The 16,420-nt window shown below is 31.6% G+C and overlaps 2 protein-coding genes across 2 annotated transcripts; one reads left to right on the plus strand and one right to left on the minus strand.

Annotated features, from left to right (window-relative positions):
* Positions 1–282: 282 nt before the first annotated feature.
* On the minus strand, positions 283–918 carry EAF02_008044 (uncharacterized protein; the record flags this gene model as incomplete). The annotated part of the gene is made up of 1 exon (XM_038904092.1): positions 283–918. One exon carries the CDS (start codon positions 916–918, stop codon positions 283–285), a length of 636 nt encoding a protein of 211 aa, XP_038756373.1.
* An 820-nt stretch (positions 919–1,738) lies between these two features.
* On the plus strand, positions 1,739–2,789 carry EAF02_008045 (uncharacterized protein; the record flags this gene model as incomplete). Its single annotated transcript, XM_038904093.1, has 3 exons — positions 1,739–1,860; positions 1,920–2,137; positions 2,197–2,789. The coding sequence occupies 3 exons, from the start codon at positions 1,739–1,741 to the stop codon at positions 2,787–2,789; spliced, it is 933 nt and encodes a 310-aa protein (XP_038756374.1).
* Positions 2,790–16,420: the final 13,631 nt, after the last annotated feature.

Here is a 16,420-nt window from a genome sequence, read left to right on the forward strand (position 1 = left end):
GCGTTCTTACTCTGCGCAACTACACGGACATATTGGTTGATGGTTGATACAAAGGTGTGGCGTCTTTAAGTGTCATTGCGGGAGCATGGGGGGTTACGAAGTCAGGGCTAAGCAAAACGCTCAGCACTCGATGAGCGCGGGCTCAAGGATATCTTCCCTTTTTTTTTCCAATTATGTTGTCCGGTGGTTCTTCCTCTCTGGGATTTCACGTCTGCAACGATCGCTATGCTTGTCTAATGCAATGGTTTTTGTCTTAATATCTCTGTTCTAAAGACTCTTTCCTCAAAACTTTCTTCTTCCACTGTCTCCGCTGACTTGATCTTCGCCCATTTCCCTGATCTCATCACTAGGTTTGACCCAAGCGGAACTAGCATCAATCATCTTGCATGTGCCGAACTTATTCACACACCATTCGATGACACCATCCAGTTCCTCCTTACTTTGTTTCTCGAGAGATGCCTTCTCCTTCTCGCTTCCCTTTCCATTCGTCTCCTTGAACTTTTGGACAGCATCCAGAAACTTCTGGCCGTTATCTAAGGACTCCCTGTTGCCATCATTGCCATGCTCCTCCTTCCACGCTTTCCAAGTCTGACCACCCTTTCCCCAAAGTTTTGAATATATTTCTGACTCCTTGACATCACTGTACCATGCTCTTGAATTGTCATAGTCGCCTTCGATTCGATGCAGGATTCCATGTAGATACATGCCCTCGTATGCTGGCGCCGACTGCATATGGCGAGCTAAGAAGTGCGCTGATGGCAAGCCAAGGTTTAAAAGGTGAAGAGCAATCTCTAGAGTTGGATGAAGCTGAAGAGAGGCGATTTCTGAGGTAAGCATTGGATCGTGGGGTGAGGCAGGTGGAAGTAGTGGGGCTGGAATCTTGAGAAGGCGATTGTGGATGGATTTGAAAGTCGCCATGATGTTGTGGTATTGTGAAAGTATTGTGTAGTTGATTTGGATGAAGAATAGAGGGTTAAATGAAGCAAATACTTGGTAAGTACTGTGTAGTTAGTGTGGAGATATGGTCAATACCTTATCCTACCAAACAAGTATGAAAATTGGCAAGTTAGATTCACGATTTACCACTTGCTAATTGAGAGCGTAATGGAAGACGTCATTACTTGGGGGAAGGGCGTTCAAAGGAAGCTTGAAAGACACAAATTGACTTGATCATGTACATCTATCCAGTTCACCGTGGACGATATACAGTATGCATCGAGAATCATGAATTCGGTAGGTAGAATTAGAATCTCAACTGATCATGAGAGTTGCTGGTATTTTCAAGACCCCAACCCCAGTTGGTAGTTCCAGATCTTGTGTTCTTAATAAAAATTCACGTTACATGCAGGAACATGATGCCATGAGGAAGATCTTAATCTATCCCACACCTAGTGAACCAAACACTCCGATACGATACCAAACAAAGTCCTCGGTACCGGATCTCCACGTCTCCATATCTCTCTCCATGTTGTTACAGCTAGCCACGACTCACGAGACTGAGAATTGATCAGTTGATAATTCATACCTGCTGGGTCGATGGGACCAATGATTGATGGCATCTTATCCGAATCGCCGACATATACTAGCAAGGATGTACGCTGAGTATCGCGCTAAGATTAAAGGTCGCGCTTACGCTATCAAGAAATTCTTATGAAAGTTTGGAGATCTCAAGAACTTTTTTGCGCCCGATAGCATTGAACATATATTTTAATATACACAACACAATACAACATTTACAATGGCTTCCGTTTATAAGTCATTATCCAAGACCACTGGTCACAAAGAAGATGGTCCTGCAAATGGGGTTAAGAAAAATAAGCAAAGAGTTTTAATCTTGTCTTCAAGAGGAATTACTTACAGGTAAATAAATTTATACCATTGCAGAGAATCTCAAGACAATGCTAATTTTTCACATGTAGACATCGACATCTCCTCAATGACCTTGCATCCCTTCTTCCTCACGGCAAAAAAGATGCGAAACTCGATACCAAGTCGAAGCTTTATCAATTGAACGAATTGGCCGAATTATATAATTGTAATAATGTATTTTTCTTCGAGGCAAGAAAAGGAAAGGATCTTTACCTGTGGATGAGCAAGGCACCCAACGGACCTACTGTGAAAATGCATATGCAGAATTGTATGTTCATTTTGATATCCTCCTCTTCTGGAAAAGTCTACCTTTCTAACACTTCTTAGTACACACCATGGAAGAACTCCATTTCACCGGAAACTGCCTCAAAGGCTCCCGACCCATCCTTTCTTTCGATGCCTCTTTTGATAAGGAACCTCATCTCCGCGTTCTGAAAGAACTATTCCTCCATATCTTCGGTGTACCAAAGGGTGCAAGAAAATCGAAACCTTTCATTGATCATGTTATGGGATTCACATTGGCAGATGGCAAAATCTGGATTCGAAACTATCAAATCAGCGAGACGGAACCATCGAAAGTGAAGGGCGCTGAAGAAGAAACTTCCACGAAATCTAAATCGAAGAGCTCGGGAGCCAGCGAGACGGAATGCAACTTGGTGGAGATTGGACCAAGATTCGTGTTGACACCCATTGTCATTCAAGAGGGAAGTTTTGGTGGACCAATCATCTACGAAAACAAGGAGTTCGTGTCGCCCAACCAAGTCAGAAGCGAGATCAGAAAGAAGAAGGCAGGAAGATATAATGCGAGGGCTGAACAGGGTATTGAGAGACTGGCAAAGAAGGGAGAATTGGGACTCAGAACGAGTGGAGGAAGACAGGCGCCAAAGGATGCCCTGGATAATGCCGAGTTGTTTGCTTAGACTGAGAAGATTCCCTAATGGCGTTTGGTGCATGGAAAATATGTATAAGGGAGAAATTAAGAGAAAAGTTTACTTCTTGCGAAACTTGGAACGGCTAACTGCTCATTTGCGGTGTGTGTAAAGAACCAATACTAAATCCTCATAGTGTGACACAAACTATACACGCATGTGCTAACCCTACAAATTCTGTCAAGAAAACATTCAGTGATAGAAATGTCGTATGCATGGTTGCGCCCTTGTATCACCACCAATACTTATACCCAATCATTACATTCCATTCGCGCCATTACCAGCATAAGTCAACACGAACTCTGTTATTCTTTATCGTGTAACTATCAAACGTTCACTCTATCTATCAAAGCGGGGGCATCTTCGGTCGCCACTCGGCTGAGATGTCTCACATCTCAGCCAATGAAACTGTGTGACTCTTCGATTAGTAATTAATTACTAATGTTTCCACTAAATCTATCGTAGGTCATGAGCTAGTATATGAGTATTTAGTATAAATAGAATATAAGAGGGAATAGACTAGTATTAGTCTATTATGGGAAGCTGGCTCAGTTTAACAACTAAAAAGCAATAAAAACACGTGATATTTATGAATCTGTATATTGATATTCACTTTCTTATTCTATATTAAGAGGGAAAAAGCTCTTATTTTATACTTTTTTCAATCCAATCTAGTTTCTCGCTTTCGTTAATGTTGGTTCGAGAGAGATACGGAAGACGTGGTTCCCACTATCAGTAGGCCCCTAAATGTCTATTTGTATTCAATCTAAAGAGCTAGCTAATGAGGGGAAATAGTAGGCCTTATATAGACACTACTAAAAGAGCTAGTCTTCTTCACATTCGCCTAAATACCTTTGATACAGTAGCCATTGTATTGAAGTCATTCTTTTGAAGTGAATTCCCTTGTTTATACATTCGGAACTCTTTTTTATGGCTTCAAATACAATGGCTGAAAAGAAATTCGTAAAATTATAAAATCCTCTATCTGCTGATTAAATTCCCTAACTTCTTACTAGTAAAACCAATCCCTTTCTTTAATTCTATTTTATCTACTTTATTGTTTTGATATCGATCTTATTCGTATTGATCAGATCAGCGAGAGCTTGATATGGCTTTTCTTTTGTTATTGTATTGGCTGGATTAGTTGAACCATCAATCCAGATCACTTCGACAATTTTTCTCCGCTTGTAGAATTGACGCAATGCTATGATATCGATTATTAGTCTTTTCTCACTAATCGTTCTCAGCTTTGTGAGTAGGTCGTATAATGACTTGGAATCAGTATACAAAAACTAATGGGATTTTCTTGTTGAGAATAGCGTTAACCGTGGAAGTGATTGCGATACCGATATCGAATCCCTGAACTAATCCGTATAGTTCAGATGCTAGAATATTATGTGTGACTCTGTTCCACTTGAGAAGCATATTCCGCTGATGTTCAGGTTCTTCGAAATTGTTGATTATTATATTACACAAACCTTTATATGTTTTAGAAAGACTGCTAAGGTTTATCTGATAGTAATTTTTAATTATATCTGAAAGCATAATCGAAAAGGTTATCAAAGTCATTTTGGTTGGTATAAATATCTTATGGCAATGCTCCCTAAATATAGAAATCTTTAATTCAAAAGAATTATTAATGCTTTTATATTTGTTATTATTTTTATAGATCTTTGAGAAATCAATAAGATAACGACCCTGATTATATTAATTATCGTTTTAGTGGTCGGGATGATTAGAATGATTTCTATTTCTATTATCTCTATTACCATTTCTGTTATTACCTTTATCATTATCTTTATCATTTTTATTATTACTTTTATTATTTTCCTAATCGTTATTATTATTTGAGTCATTATTATCACTAGGTAATTCTGTAGGAGTGTTAATTGATGGAATTCTAGAGTCTGGTTCTGGTATTGGTAAAGATGTATATAGAATTTGTATATCCCTAAATTGGAATGGAACTGATTCTTTATATATATCAAAAGGAACAATCAAACTACTTGTAATTTTGCCGGGTTTTAATAAAGTTAGGTGACTAGCTGGGTTACCATCCTGAAATTCGATGGAAGGTTCGGCTTGTGGTCTCGGATCGAGTTCGATAGGAAAGTGGGCTTATTTCGTGAATACAAATGATTATATCTCATTAATCTGGTATTCCAAAAACTATTTCGTAGTCTAATTGTAATATTCTTTGTAGAGAAATGTTTTTATTAAAGTATCATCGAGATTTGTATTTATATTAATATAAATTTTATAACATTGTAAAACCTTACAAAAGTCATATAGTATTAACTTATTAATGCTTCTAAATAAAGCTCGTCGAATAAACTCGAAATCGAATATGATTGTATTCTGAAAAAGTGTATTAGTGATTCTTGTATTCGAATATGTAGTTGTTCTAAAAAGAAAGTATTTGTCAATCTGATGCTTTGTTCCCATCTTGAATATATATCCTTTATAAAACTGCTTGACTTTATTGAAATCTTTCGGAAAGAAATAATCCTGGGGTTTTCCTTTAAACTTTAAATCCTTAATAGTTTTCTGAGTTTTTCTTTCTTTAGCTATTATTTTGTTAGGAAGATAGAGTGTCACGGCGCCAACTATATGATCTGTAGTTGCCTTTGTGTCTTAGGTATAGTATACTAGTGCGCTCTACTTCCTATAAGTAGGGCTTTACTCTTTTATAGCTCTTCTATTCTTATAATATAATATAAGTCTTTATCCGTACCTTGATAATTTGTATTATCTTCAAATAAGTTATTACAGTTTTATTTCTTATTTTATTTCTAAAACCCCACCGATGTCTTATCCCGATTGTGCTGATTGTACTTATTGTTAATCTATTGTATACCCTACCACCGATATTTTGAACTTTAAAAAGTACTGAAAATGGGTAAACAAGTATTTATACCAGAAGTGCTTGTATCTGGTTTATTTCTGTAATTCCTTTTCTTGAATTACATTTTCAATTTTGCTGAAGCTGATATCTTTTCCTTTATAGATTTATTTAATGATTTAAATACTGTATACTTTGTTGTTATTCAAGTTGTATTTGAATCAATCAAATCGATTACAAGCTTATTATAAACTTAAGCTATTACTACTTAAACTCAAGCTATTGATATTCAATTAAAGATTATTAAATTGAAAGATATAATTGAGATATTGAAGATTATTGTTCACAATAATTTACAAGTTTTATTTTATTATAAATATCTTACTGTTTTTGAAAAATTCAGTAATAATAAGTAAGATATTACAAAGCGTTAAGATCAGTATATGACTTTTTGTAATACAATTAATCACTATTTGATTATGGATTATAAAAATAAATCAAAGTTTTAGAAAATTATATTTCTTATTAGTCTACTTTCTAATCTTGTTTATATAAATAATCAGATATATTTTGATATAATTACAGATAATGTATATAATTTCGATCTTTAACCCTTTGAATAATATACTGTAATAAGCATCTAACATGAATTAAACAAGTAATATCAAATTCTAAATCTCTTACACAAAGCTTTTATAAATTACAATAAATATAAAATAAAGAAAATCCTATTCGATAATTTTATTATCGAATTCAAATAATTCGCTATTAAATGTAAAAAGACTACCGAACAACAAGTTATTAATCTTAAACTCAAAGTCTTATAAAAATTAATCAATACTTCAGTTAATTGCTCTAATAAACCTTTTGCTATTAATATCAATATATAGGTAATCTGGTGATAAAGCATTTACAATAATTTAGAGGAAAAGATTCATCTTGATAATCAATATAAGAATTAAGGTATTAACTTTAGTAATCAGAAAAAATCCAATAAAAAGAAGCCTATTATTATTATTGTAATACTTATACCTAATCTCTCTGGAGATTCTATACAATTGGATGCTGTTTGCCAAGACCAATAACCCTTATTACATTACAATAAAGAATAATATCTAGATCTTGATCTTTGTTTTTATTGCAAAAAGCCTGGTTATATCAAATTCAATTGCAAAAAAAAGCAATGTAATGATGTAAAATATAATACCAACTTAGGAACTATACAATATTCCGATTGTCCCTCTACTACAAACTAATACACTCCAAATGTTTATTGTTTTCCTATTATTGATTACTATTATAACCCTAAACCCTATCGCAACATTTATAGCCCTATTTACCAAAATACATTCCTGCCTGCTAATCGTTTCCTGACTACCACAATACTATTTCGATATGCCTTTCCAATCCTTATTGGTAGTAGAGATCTGAGCGGATTTGTTAAAGGCTTTGTATATTCAAATAATAGCAGAAATTCAATTCCCCAATCAAGTATATTAAAAGACTAACCTCGATTTATAATTGCAAATCGAAATTCTTTATAGAAAGTTTACTTTTGTAAATTAAGAGATCAGTTATATCTAGGGATCTTTTATATCTTAAAACAATAAATAACAAATCTCTTAAAATCTTAATGGAAATTTTCCTTATACTTAATATAATCATTCCACTCATTGATTTAATAAATAATAAAGCTGCAGAATATAGGTTTATAGATAGAACCCTTATATTCAAACTTGGTATTCCTATATATTCCCTTTCTACTATCCGTAATCTGTTATTTGCAAATAAAAAGACTTCTGATATCCTATCTCAATATATATTGTTAGATCTACGGATTAATAATCATAAAGAAATTGGCTTATTCTATATTACTAATCTTTTCAATATAAACCCTATAATCCTCGGTTTTCTATGGCTTTAGCATTATAATCTTATTATTAATTGGATAATAATAACTCTTAAGTTTATATCCATGTATTGCTTTAGATATTACTGTTCAATTAATTCTACTACAACTATCATCCCCAATCATAATGATATACCAATCCCAGTAGATATAGTGCTTAATTCAATACTATATATATCTATTAGAAAATCTATTTTGAAATCTATTTCGAAAAAATCTACCTCAACCCTATATCGTATCTTTACTGAAGAAATCATCAATAAAAATCTCCAAACTCCCTTTTTCTCACCCTAAAACCAATTGATATTTTTGGAATACAATCCTCCGATTTCAGTTGTAAAAAAGAATATTAATAAAAACCTTTACAATATAGATTCTATTAATCTAATGCCATTCAACTCAAATTGTCACTATATTTACCAAATCAATGGAAAAACAGAAACCTGTGTCAAGATAATACTAAATCGGCCGATTCTGAAATCGATTCTAGTATGGATCATTACAGGCTTTAGGATACACAAAAGACTGTTATAAAACTAAAACATTTTATTCCTATTGAATCCCTTATTGCTATAAAAGCCTTTTAAGGAATCGACTAATATCTTATGAAATATTTAATAGAAAATGAATAATATAAAGTTCCTTACAGCTAATAGCTTTATTCAATTCTGTAAAGATCAGAAAGCTTATATCACAAAAGTAATCTGGAATGAATTAGATAGAGCTTGCAAGTTACACTGTATAGTAATAAATGATCCTATTTAATTATATTACAGTATTATGAAAAACAATATCAAGAAGTTTATGAAAAAAACTGACCGATTTGTATTATTTACAATAGAGATTTAGAGTAAGCTATTATTTTGATTTTACAATTTATTCATTGAATTCTTACCCTCTCTTACTAATAAGCTTCTATTACAACATTCTTGGGATTACAAGATCGAGATTATATTAGACAAAGAGTTTTTATATAATAAAGATTACCCAATATCTCTAGTCGAGCTCTAAATCATTTGCAAATAGCTTGATAATAACCTAAATAAAGGATTCATCCACGAATCCCATTCCCAATCAGCTGCCTTACTCCTTCTAGCTATAAAGCCCAGAGAGGATATTCGAATTTGTTAGGATTATTATAAACTAAATAATATTATTATTAAGAATTATTATCCGCTGCCACTAATCAAAGAAACCCTTGATGCCTTATACTATACTAAAGTTTATATTAAATTGAATATCATTACTATATTCAATAAATTACGGATTGTAAAAGATTATAAATAGAAAACTACTTTTATAATTTGTTTTAACTTATTCAAATTCCTGGTAATACTTTTTAGTCTTTGTAATACTCCTATCTTGTTTTAGAACTATATTAATCATATTCTTTTTGATTTTTTGAATAAGAATTGTATAGTATATCTAGACGATATCTTGATTTATTCTGAAAATATTATAGATTATTGAAAACAAGTTTACAAAATCGTTTAAAGATTTATTGATATTGGATTACAAATTGATATTAATAAATATAAATTCGAAACAAGAAGAACAAAATACTTCAATCTAATTATTACTCCTAATGATATCGAGATAAACCTTGATAAGATTAAGACTATTCTTGAATGGAAATCGTTAATTAAGCTAAAAGATCTTTAATACTTTTTAGGATTCGCTAATTTCTATTAATACTTTATTTACAACTTTTCTAAAATTATAAAACCTTTAAATTACCTATTAAAAAAAGAGAATATATGAAATTGGATTACTAATCAAAAAAATACCTTTGAAAATCTGAAACATACCTTTGCCTTTATTCTAATCCTTACAATATTTAATCACTATTACTGTATAGTTGTTGAAATAAATACTTCCGATTAGGCTACAAGCGGAGTATTTTCTTAGTATAACATAAGGGCTGATTATATCCAATTATATACTTTTTCTCAAAATACAATACTACCAAATGCAATTATAAGATCTATAATAAGGAACTACTAGTTATCATTAAGTTTTTAAAAGAATGGAAACCTGAATTATATGAAATTCAAGAGCTGTTCGAGATTATTACTAATTATAAGAATCTAGAGTACTTTATATTGATAAAGATGTTAAATCAAAGACAAGCTAAATAGACTGAATTCCTGGCTGATTTCAATTTTTATATTATATATAGATCGGGTCTTAAAATAGTTCGCCTTGATATACTAAATAGGAAAACAGAAGATCACTTTGTATATGTTGATTCTAATAACAATTGAATCAAGAATCACTTACAAACAGTTTTTCCGAAAAAAGTATTCAATATCACTATATTCAAGGATTTCATTTGATAAACAAATAATAACATCGATCTTATCGTAATGTTTATGGGTATAATCATCCTTGATACTGAAAAGCCAATCAACAATTTTATCAATAAAGTATATGAATTATTCGAATTAGTTATTACCATGTGTAAAACACTTTAGAATTTAATTATTTACTATTAGCTGCTATCGATCCAAAAAGATTTCCAAATCGCTTTTCAAGATTATAGATTAATCAATAATAAAATTTTCTATTGCAACTACCTCTTTGTTTTTTCCTTTGTTAAGCTTTGCATCTAAATTATATATCGAATATACTTTACTGGTCCAGCAGGACATCCCGGTTGAGTTAAAACTATTAATCTCGTCTCCCGTATATACTGGTGGTTTAATATATTGAGGGAAATCGAAACTTATATATAAGCCTGTTAACTCTACTTCCGAATCAAAGTCTCCCGTTTTGCCGCACCCGGATTCCTAGAATTCTTGTTAGTATTATTCCGCCCCTAATCTGATATCTCTATTAATTATATTATACCATTATTAATTAGCAAACACTATAGCAAAAAATATCAATATATTGTTATAGTTGTTTGTTGTCTAATAAAAATACATTATTTCATTTTGGTTATAGGACTGTTTGTAGAGGAGCTTGCTGATTGGTTTATCGAAAAAGTCTATTGTCTATATGGTGCATTTGATAATATAATATCTGATAGAGGTTTACAATTTATATCAGAATTCTGGAAGTATTTATTCGAGTGTTTATCGATCACTTTGAAACGATCTTTCTTATTCCATCCCGAGTTCGATGGACAAACAAAGAGAATCAATGTTATGGTAGAACAATATTTTCGGGTTTTTATAAACTTCTATTAAGATGATTAGTACGATTGGCTTCTACTTGTAGAGTTTGCGCTTAATAATACTATCTCAGAGACTACCGGTATATCCCTATTCTTTGTTAATTACAGTTTTCACCCATACCTCGATATTAAGCCCTTTTTATCTGTTTCTCCAAATCTATTATATCAATGCAAACACAAGTTTCTAAAGGCTAATGAGATTGTAAATTGATTTGATATCATTCTAACAAAATTGAAAGCTCTAATTGCTCAATCTATTTAGAGATATGAAGATTATACTAACAAGATTTGTATCGATGTTCTTTTATATAAAGAAAATAACAAAGTATAGGTTAGTATTAAGAATATAAAAACCAATTGTTTGATAAAGAAAGATAATGATAAATAGAATGGCTTTTATAAGATTCTAAAAGTTTATAAACAAGCCTGTCTATTCCAGCTCCCCACTAGTTTTAAGATCTTTCTAGTATTCCATAATTCATTACTTTAATCACTTTATTGCTTATCTAGATTAGCTGATTAAAAAGCAATCAACAAAGCCGAATTCTGTTGAAATCAAGATTATATCCTAAAAGAGATAATAAAACGAACAAGGAAATCGAATAATAGAAATTCGATAAATTATTTGATTACCATAACAAGAATATTTTTATTTATTTATTTATAGTGATTAACGTCTAATATCTGACCTCCCAAGGGGTATTCTAGACGTACTAAGGAGCGGGCCTATGGGCCGCTAGTGTTCCAGTTGTTTATAGTAGTGTAATGTTAGCTAAATAGGGGCTTGTTGCCTCTGGTATTCCTTTGCTTAGTATTGCTTATGGCGATCCTGCGGCTGTTTTGTTTAAGGGTTTGTGATTCTATTTCAGAGGGCCTTGTTTTGTATGTTATCTGGGTGTTGGTGGATGATTAGGTTGATTATTATTGATTGGGAGAGCGCTTGGAGTGTTTATAACTATTCGGTGTAGGTTTTAGGTTGATTGGGGTGGAGAGTTTATTCTTGGGGTATTGGAGTAGATTGGAATTTGTATAGTTTTGTATAGTTTGAGTATATTCTAGTATAGAATCTGGATCTAGTGAGAAGATCAGTAAAGCTATATTGTGATTGTAGGATGTGGTTGATATATATTATTATATTTCATTTGGATCAAAATCGATTTGGTATAAGTAGCTAATTGTTATGTATTTGATTATTGATTAAATATTGAAAGAAATACAATAGGCTTTTCTCAATCCTATATATATAGGTATTCATACTATTTTTGTAATTGAATCTAATATAATAGACTGTAAAGTTATTGTATCCGGTTTGTATTGTTATGAGTCTGTGTAGTATTTCGCAAGAAAGCTTGAGGCTTTTTGACTCTAAGGTATTATATATTGGTTTTTATGTATTATATATTTCGAAAATTAGGCCTCTTTTTTCCTTCCATTATTTATTCTCGAAACGCTGATATTTGGCATATAGAATAAAACGGGAGCTATTGATTATAGGGAGGCAGGATAGGCTAGAGTCAAGTGGTTTAGTTGTGCTTTAATTAGTAAGGTAATCGGCTGCCTTATTATCTTCAATCTTAATATATTTAAAAAATCATTTGATTATAATATCGTAATATTGCATTGCTTAATAGCATTTGTGATATACTTATTGAAAGGAGATAATAATACTTTTTCGCATTCCTTAGATTACTGAGATACTATCAATATATAATTATATTCATCTCTAATAGAGGCAATCAATGATATTCAGAAGGCATTCTAATCCCTATTACATACTAATCGCCTTAGTATCAAAAATATGTGATTGTTTGTATATACAATCATAACCGCTATCAATCTATTGCTTGCCGTAATAGATTGCAAAGCTGTATTCTATATAATAACTATATTCGTTGTATTATTCAGATCTGTTTGAAAATATAAAATAATCTTCTTAGAGGATTAAGTTTTATTATTTCTTAAATATTTTTGTGATATTCTTTTTATTCATATTATTTGTTAAATCAGTATAGTATTCAGAAAAGAAGTAAGGCTGTAAGAGTTTGGAATATTTAGTGGTAAAGATCGCTCATTCTATTCTTTACAGTTTTGTATTAGGATCTTTCAGAGTATCTATACCTTATCCTTTCTTTCTGATATACAGCTTCAATCGGTTTACAAGTAGGTGTTGTGCATCCACTGTCTGAAGCCGAAACGCGAACCTCAGTCTGGCTTGCTCTAGTGCAACAATTCCAGCTGGGATCCATAATAAGAATAGATTTTACTATTAAGTTAAATAGAAATATTACCCAATATCTTAACAACCTACCAAAAACCTTTGCAGTCAGAAAGATATGATTATTGCTTTTTATTTAACAAATCCAGATAAACCAGAATCGCTTATTTGAATAGATTTCAAAAAATCTACTACTCCTGATCTTCCGTTAGTATTTACACTAAGCGTATTTCCGAATCAAGACTGAGGCAGATTTAAAAAGCTCTAATAATTGATTACTATTTTTAAGAAAGTTCATTTTAATCTAATAATAGAAATTAGAGTATTTTAATATTATTTTGTTTTTTAAAAGATCAATTGATATTGCGATTGTAAATTGATCATCTTGAATAGGGAATACTATTACAACGCTAACTATATGATTTGTAGTTGCCTTTGTGCTTCAGGTATAGTATACTAGTGTACCCTACTTCCTATAAGTAGGGCTTCACTTTTCCATAGCTCTTCTATTCTTATGGTACAATATAAGTCTTTACCTGTACCTTGATATAGAGATTAAAAGTAATAGGAGAATAAGAAGGAGTATTAATCATATCTTTATAAAGAGAAGTCTTGAATTCTTATTGTAGAGGATTGGTATTATTAGTTGTTATATTGATAAATCCTTCTATATTGATAAATTAATCGAATGAAATAGGTTTCTTACCAATATCGGGTTTCTTGTTAGCTTGTTTAAAGCTAATGCTAGCACTTATCCGGAATATTATAATACTGATAACAGGAAATAAAAGAAGTAAAAGTGAGAAGATATTTCAAATAAATAAATTAAGTAATTTATAATATCACTAATTAATATTAATTTGAGAAAAATATAAAAGATGTAGTTTTCACTATTAGTAGGCCCCTAAATGTCTATTTGTATTTAATCTAAAGAGCTAGCTAATGAGAGGAAATAGTAGGCTTTATATAGGCATTACTGAAAGAGCTAGTCTCCTTCGCATTCACCTAAATACCTTTGATATAGTAGCCATTGTATTGAAGTCATGTCACGGTGTGATATCACGTGACATATTGGTCCCCTCGGAGGGGACCGAATTGGGCGCTCGCGCCGGAGCGCAAGTGAGCTAGGGCCCGATCGGGCTAGCTCGCTTAGCAAAATTCTGTATATCTTTATTGTTTTTATATAAAAATAATATAATAATACATCTTTTTATATATATGTATATATATAGTTCTATATTCATATAGTATACTGGGAGCGAATCACAGGATCACCTGACCAAATCACATGATTATATCACGTGATCGTCGCTTAAGGCCCTTAGCCTAGAACGGCCGGAAAACCGATTCTTTATTAGCTCTTTCAATTCATACGTAGTCAGGTTGACGTAACCATAGCGAAATCGAATAAGGAATAAGAAAGAAGAGCTTTATTTAATGGAATGGCCGGAAAAGGAAGAGATCTACGAAGGTGGAAAGCTAGATTGGTAGGAAAAAGCATAAAATAAGGCCTTTCCCCCTCGAATGTAGAAAAAGAAAATAAGAATATCATATACTGTTTCATGAAAATCACGTGTTTCATAGCTATTTAGTTGTTAATACGAGCCAGCTTCCCATAATAGACTAATACTAGTCTAATCCCTATTATATACTATATATACCTATTGTAGGTCATGAGCTAGTATATGAGTATATAGTATATAAGAGGGAATAGACTAATATTAGTCTATTATGGGAAGCTGGCTCGTATTAACAACTAAATAGCTATGAAACACGTGATTTTCATGAAACAGTATATGATATTCTTATTTTCTTTTTCTATATTCGAGGGGAAAGGCCTTATTTTATGCTTTTTCCTACTAATCTAGCTTTCCACTTTCGTTTATTTCTCGTAGATCTCTTCCTAATCCGGCCATTCCATCAAATAAAGCTTTTCTTTCTTATTCCTTATTCGATTTCGCTAGTACTATGTCGATCTTACTACGAATGGATTGAAAGAACTAATAAAGAGCTAATTGTCACGGGGTGACACTAAGCCCTTTCTGTCCTGTCCTGTCCTGTCCTGTCCTGCTATATATGTGAGAGTAAGGTAGAACTTCCAGTTCTACCTCCTAGTCTTTTGGGCGTTTAGCTCAGCGGTAAAGCTTCTGAATACTCCCAGAAGTGATCCCGTGACACTAATAAAGAATTGATTTTCAGGCCGTTCTAGGCTAAGAGCTCTCTTAAGCGACGATCATGTGATTTGATCATGTGATCTTGTGATTCGCTCTTAGTATACTATATGAATATAGAACTATATATATATATATAAAAAGATATATTATTATATTATTTTTTATATAAAAACAATAATACCATATACTCATATACTAGCTCATGACCTACGATAATCTTCAACTTGGAAGATCCTGTATTATAGCTCTTTGAGCTACGTCTTAATCCTCAATCTGAACCTATTACCCGAATCAGTATAATTTTGCCAGATTAGGGCAAAGTTATTAGAACCCTATCCCGCCCGCCTGCCCCGTGATAAGTTATTCTTTTGAAGTGAATTCCCTTGTTCATACAGTTAATCTCTTGTAGATCTCTTCCTAATCCGGGCCATTCCTTCGAAATAAAGCTCCTTTTCATATTCTTTATTAATAGTCGTTTTAGGAAACTAATAATAATCGTTTTCGGAAGCTAAATATAATCGTTTTCGTATGGTTGCTTTCGGAAGCTTATAAGCGATGATCACGTGTTTTTGATCATGTGATTCGATACTAGTATAGAACTTTATTATATATATATATTCAAAAAGATATATTATTATATTATTTTATAATAAAAAACAATACAATCTAATAACTAAGAGTTAAAAAGCTACTTAATAGAATAATTAAATAACTATATATCAGTTTTTAAAAGTATATAGACTATCTAGTATACTTCAATAAGAACTTAATTATTAATTTAAAAAGCTTATCTTATAATAATTTTATAACTCTAATACTAGATCTTCTAAGTAAGTTTATTTACTTCTATATTGAAGTAAAGTAATAATATATAAGTAAAGTAAGTAAAAATTAAGACTTTATTAAATAGATAATATAACGTGGTTTATCAGTGCGTGGCCTATATTAGTGGATAGCCTACTTTCATCTCAATTTATACTTTCAAATTCATATTTCTTAATAATCTTTGAATTAATTGATTAAAGCTATTATAAATCTAATAATCTAAAATCTATTATATCATTTTTATAGATTCTTGTATTATAATCTGTCTTTTCACATTTGCTATAGTATCGATTAAAGGATATCTCCATATTGGAATTTCCTTCATTTTAATGTTTATTACATCGAATTTGGATATCAACCTCTTATTGAGATAATATATTTACAGCTTTCTATCCAATAAATACTCCTTCTAATATAATTAGGTTTTTTTTTGTATATCGATATTTACTTAATATCTCATTTGCTTTCAAAGTATACGA

Source organism: Botrytis sinoallii, assembly GCF_014898435.1.
Source record: "Botrytis sinoallii strain Bc 23 chromosome Unknown BSIN_014, whole genome shotgun sequence".
Taxonomy (NCBI): domain Eukaryota; kingdom Fungi; phylum Ascomycota; class Leotiomycetes; order Helotiales; family Sclerotiniaceae; genus Botrytis; species Botrytis sinoallii.